The 4,956-nt window shown below is 49.9% G+C and overlaps 1 protein-coding gene across 2 annotated transcripts; it reads left to right on the plus strand.

Annotated features, from left to right (window-relative positions):
* The first annotated feature begins 1,573 nt into the window (after positions 1–1,573).
* LIAT1 (ligand of ATE1) lies at positions 1,574–4,739 on the plus strand. 2 transcript variants are annotated; one of them, XM_006214466.4, is made up of 2 exons: positions 1,574–1,886; positions 4,130–4,739. In XM_006214466.4, exons 1-2 carry the CDS (start codon positions 1,574–1,576, stop codon positions 4,531–4,533), a joined length of 717 nt encoding a protein of 238 aa, XP_006214528.2. In that variant the 3' UTR covers positions 4,534–4,739. The 2 variants fall into 2 exon arrangements, with proteins under 2 accessions (XP_006214528.2, XP_072796148.1); XM_072940047.1 differs by having other exon boundaries at positions 1,615–1,886; positions 4,127–4,739.
* The last annotated feature ends 217 nt before the right edge of the window (positions 4,740–4,956 follow it).

Consider the following 4,956-nt stretch of genomic DNA (forward strand, 5'->3'; position numbering starts at 1 on the left):
ACTATCTTTGTGACCTAGAAGCAGGGAAAGGTTTCTGGGCGCATATACAAAAAGAACAAAATTTTAAATGGTTTCATCAGAATATAAAATTTCTGCTTATCAAAAGACACCACTAAGAAAATGAATTGACAAGCTGCAGACCTGGAAAAAAAAATCTTTGCAGCAATATACCTGACAAAGGATGTATATCCAAGACATGTAAAAAGCTTTTACAAATCAATAATAAAAATATAAACATTCAGGGACAAAATGGGAGAAGATTTCAACAGACACTTTACAAAGTAAGTTATACAAAAGGCCAATAAACAGTTTAAAAAGTGCTCAACAACATTAGTCATCAGGGAAATGGCACTTAAAACCACAGGAAAACACGACTTCATAAATACTAGAATGGCTAAAATCAAAGACTGATGTTCCAGCTTTCTACTGCTCCGTAACTTATCACCCCAAAACTTAGTAACTTAAAACAATTACAATCATTTATTTATTTCTCATAGTTTCCTTGGGTCAGGAATTGAGGAATTGTCTGGGTAGGGCTGGTTGGGGAGTCTCTCCTGCTGTTACAGTCTGACTACAGCTGGAGGTGGGAAAATGGGGCCTGGAGCAGCTGGGACATCTCTCTCTCTCTCCTTCCGTATATTCTTAGGGTCTCTCCATGTGCTCTAGTTTGGGCTTCCTGGGGGCACTCAGACTTCTTACCAGGAGGTTCAGGTCTCCAGGAGCAAGTCTTCTGCTAACCACGTGGATATGCGTTCTCTTTTATGACCTGGCCTAAGAAGTCACATAGTGTCACTTTCGCCACATACTAGTGGTAACAAGTGGGTCCACCAACCCACCTAGATTGAAAGGGAGTGGAATTAGACTGTCTCTTGTTGCGGCAAGATTCTAGAAGAGCAAGTGGGATGACAGATGTCATTGCAGCCATGTTTGTAAAATACAGTCTAGTGGATAAACCTGGAAAGAAAAGGTTAAAGCTTCCACCAGGCCTTAAGTCACACTAAAGTTCAGTCTTGATACTGCTTGTGATGGGGCCCCATTGGAGGCTTTTAAGCAAGAGAGTGAAATTGTCCATCATCTTAAGAAGTTCATTCTAGCAAATGGGTGGATAAAGAATTTGTGGGCGTGTTTGGAAGCAGAGACCACTTAAGAAGGGCGTCCAGAAGTTCAAGTCCTACCTGTGGTGGTCAGCCCTGCCCTAGGTGAGCGCACAGGGAGAGAGTGGGGGCAAGGAAGGCTGCCAGGTCTCTGGCCTGACCCTCTGTTTCTGTCACAGAGATGGAGAATGATGGAGAAGTGAGTTTGTTTGGTCATGGGCTTGAAAGGCCAGGGTAGATGTACAAAATTTGAACTCAGGGGGTAAAAATTTAGGAGAGAACACACAGCATTTAAACATGCGCAGGAGTGGACGAGATGTCCGTCAGCCCAAACATTCAGAACCTCTACCCTCTCTTCCCCTTGGCACCGCCGACCACGCCAAGCGCTCAGGCCGAAATACGCACGCGCACATCTGCGTCTACAGCGGCTCCTGGGCGACAGCCTCCGGAATGCGCACGCGCGGTGCGCGGCGGTCGCCATGGAGACGCGTGGCTCTGGCCGGGTTCTTTTCGCCGGGAGCCGCGGACTCAGCTGCAGCTGCGGGTCTCGGGCTGCCCCGGGCGCTGGGGGTTGGCCCCGCGGGCGGATGAAGGGTGGTGGTGGGACCGGGGCGTCGGGGTATGGTGAGGAGGGCGAGGACAGCGGGGACGAGGAGGAGGAGCAAGAGGGCGGCAAGGCGGGCTCGCATGGGTCCAGACTGCCCCCCATCGCAGGCTGCGCCTCAGAACTGACCAAACGGAAAGTAAAGAAGAAAAAGAAGAAAAAGGCCAAGGGGTCGGGCAAGGGGGACGGTAAGAAGAGCAGCTAGCGCGGCAGCCTCAAATCCCCTACCTGAGATTCTTCTCCATGGACACCCACTCCCACCTCTCAGAGACCCTCCCCGCCCCCATCTACTTGGGGACCACGTCAGCCCAGAAACAGAAACTTGCCAGTCCCAGTCAGAGGTCCTCCCGCTCCCGGCACATACCACTTACCGCTGCACAGTGATGCTCCAGCCCTACCCATAGAGATCACCCTTGTCCACAGAGACCCCAAATCCTGCGTCGAGAATTCTCAACAACCATGGAGACCCTTAACCCCACACAGAGACAACCCACAGATACTCAGTGTTATCCCCACAGGGCCTCCCCACCCAACACTGTGACTCCTAGCTTTACACATTCATTCAACTTTCTTAATCCCTAAGTCCAAATTCAAAATCCTAACATCCATACCTTCTGTACAGAAATCTCAAACCCTCCTACAGAGATGCCTTTATCTTCACACACAGACTTTCCCAACCCAAAGATACTAAGGCACTAGTGACAGCCACTCACACACAGAATCGCAGACTCTTGCCTTCCACCTAGAGACCCTCCTTATGCCCTCATACATTAGGGCACCTGCTTCTGGATGCTGTGTTGACACTCAGGACATGCATATAAAGTATCCTCCCAGCACAGACCATCCTCCCCCTTCCCTCATTCACCAAGGCTAGCCTTTGACAGCATACACCATCACACCAGTCACAGCTGCACACTCTCTTGTAATCCCCAACACCCTCAAAAACACCCGCTTATATCACTATAACTACCAAACAAAACTAAAGCACAGATACCCCAGCAGGCACACACATTCACAGTCTGCACAAACAAGCAGACACTCTGGTACACACTCACCCGCATAGACCCCTCCTGCACACATATAATCACACACACGGGGTTCTCACTCCAGGCTCTCCCGGGGACACTTCACAGGTGTACACACACCAACAACTGTCACAGACCCACAGAGTCCCTATAGCTCACTGAGCTCCTCTCATAGAACCCGCTAGTGTCACAACAAAGGCCCTGAGCACTCACTTTACGGAGAGAGAATGTGTCTGTCCTTGGGTGCTGTAAGTCTCCACTGTGTCTTGTGTGGTCCACTTCAGGGTCTCTTGTCGGAGAGGTGGCTCTCATTGACCCTGGCACAACGGGCCTGACCTCCGGCACAGCTAGTCCTGGGTTCAAGTTTCTGGGCCCTGGTCCTTTCTGTGCAGAGCCGGCACCCCTGGCTGGCTGGAGGCAGATGGAAAAGCATCCTTTCCTATATCAGCCTTGCAGTATGGGGAAGGGAGCATTGGGCAGACTATAATTCCTTCTTCAGGTGGAATAGTAATAAAAAGGCAAGAAAACAATTCTAGAGTTTAGGTCCAAAAGCCCCATGTGTAGCTGCCAAACCAGATTAGGAAATTTATTATCTTTGGGGCTTAGCTTCTGACTCTAGAAATTACAGTGGCATGTACCTTATACTGTCAGCAGGGGACACCAAATAATTGTTGGGTAGTGGGAAGGTATAGAAATATCAAGAGAGGTTTTGTATTTTTTTTTTTTTTGGTGGGCAGAAGGAGATTCCCCCCCCCCCCCCGAATAGGATGATCTGATGAAGGAATCACAATTTGTAGTGTTTTATATGCATGTTACATAATTCAGAAATTCTATTAATATTTTTCCAAAAATCAGTACAAGCCACACAGCAGACATATTTCCTGGCTTGGCAGAATGCTTTTGGGAGTCAGATTTAGGAAGCTTTCCTCTTGTTCTCCATTTCTTCCATCATAAAGTGTCTAGACTAGGTGTAAGTCACAGACTCCCAGAACTGGAACTTACCCTGGTGAGCATGTGGAGAGAAGAAGAGGGGGGTGCCACACGGAAAGAACAGGGCACTGGGAGTCAGGCCTGTGTTCAGATCCTGGCTCTGTCACCTGCTGTGTGACATTGGCAAGAGACTGAAACTTGGAGTCTCTTTCCCCACTTGGTAAACAGGGCTGATAGCCTTTACCCAGAGGACCTGGCTCATAGGACGTGCTGGATAAACAGTTCCTCGCTACCCAAAATGACAACCCAAAGCATCTAGGCAGTGGGTGTGTAGGAGGCTGGTGGGATTGGCCACCTGAGCCCTAGGTGAGGAGGGGCCTCCACTCCCCTTTTACATCTTTGGTGGTTTGGGCATCGTCTCTGAGCAGGCTGAGAGCAGGCACCACAAACGCTCACACTACCCATCTGTTCAGCAGATAAACATCAGAGTCGAACCCTGAAGAATCAGCAGCTGTCTTCATCCTTCCATGACATCTTAAGCCCCAGCAAAGATCACAGGGCGGGGCCGGAGCACAGACAGGACAGGGATGAAAGCAAGCTCACCCCTTCTTACTCCTCCGCCGCACGTCTCCCCGGCTTTGCCGAAATAGAAGAGAACCTTTCCAACCGGGTCAACGAAAGTCTGCGTTGGGATGGAGCTCTCGCCGACCCAGAGGCCGAAAAAGAAAGGATTCGCATCTATAAGCTGAACCGGAGGAAGCGGTACCGGGTTTGGGCCCTCAAGGGCTTCCACGCGGACCTCGGTGCCGAGGAGACCCCCGAGAACCCCGCCTGCCTCTTGGACCAGGACGGCGCCCGAGCCGCAGGCGGCGCGCACTGAATGCGGGGCGCACACTGAATGCGGGGCAGCCGAATTGCTGCTTTAAAGGAAACCTTATTCCGAAGCTCCTACACTCCGTCCCATCTAGCTACAACTATGCCGGAGTGAAAACCCACCCATGACGCGAACAAGCTTATAATTTATCCTAACCACGAGCTGATGTGTTAAAAAAAAAAAAGAATAAAAATAAAAGGAAATCAGACCTACCTCTGAAGCAAGCAGATGTCTGAGGTCTTGACGAGCTCAACTCTCCTCCCACCAAGACAGACTTCGCTGCTCAGAAAAGCCACAGCTGCTTCACAGTGAAAGCAGTCGTGAACTAAATTCTTTCCCGAATTTCCCGTTTTTCAAATAAGCTGGCATCCTCTTGTTATGTGACTTCCCAACACAGATATCTATAATCTCCCCTGCCCACCCCCCACC

Source organism: Vicugna pacos, chromosome 16, assembly GCF_048564905.1.
Source record: "Vicugna pacos chromosome 16, VicPac4, whole genome shotgun sequence".
Classification (NCBI taxonomy): domain Eukaryota; kingdom Metazoa; phylum Chordata; class Mammalia; order Artiodactyla; family Camelidae; genus Vicugna; species Vicugna pacos.

Excerpts from the sequence above, each read along its gene's own strand:
- LIAT1 (XM_006214466.4), top strand. The coding sequence starts at position 1,574 with ATGGAGACGCGTGGCTCTGGCCGGGTTCTTTTCGCCGGGAGCCGCGGA. Across the intron at positions 1,887-4,129 it reads GGGGTCGGGCAAGGGGGACG|ATAAACATCAGAGTCGAACC; the intron begins GTAAGAAGAGCA and ends TCTGTTCAGCAG.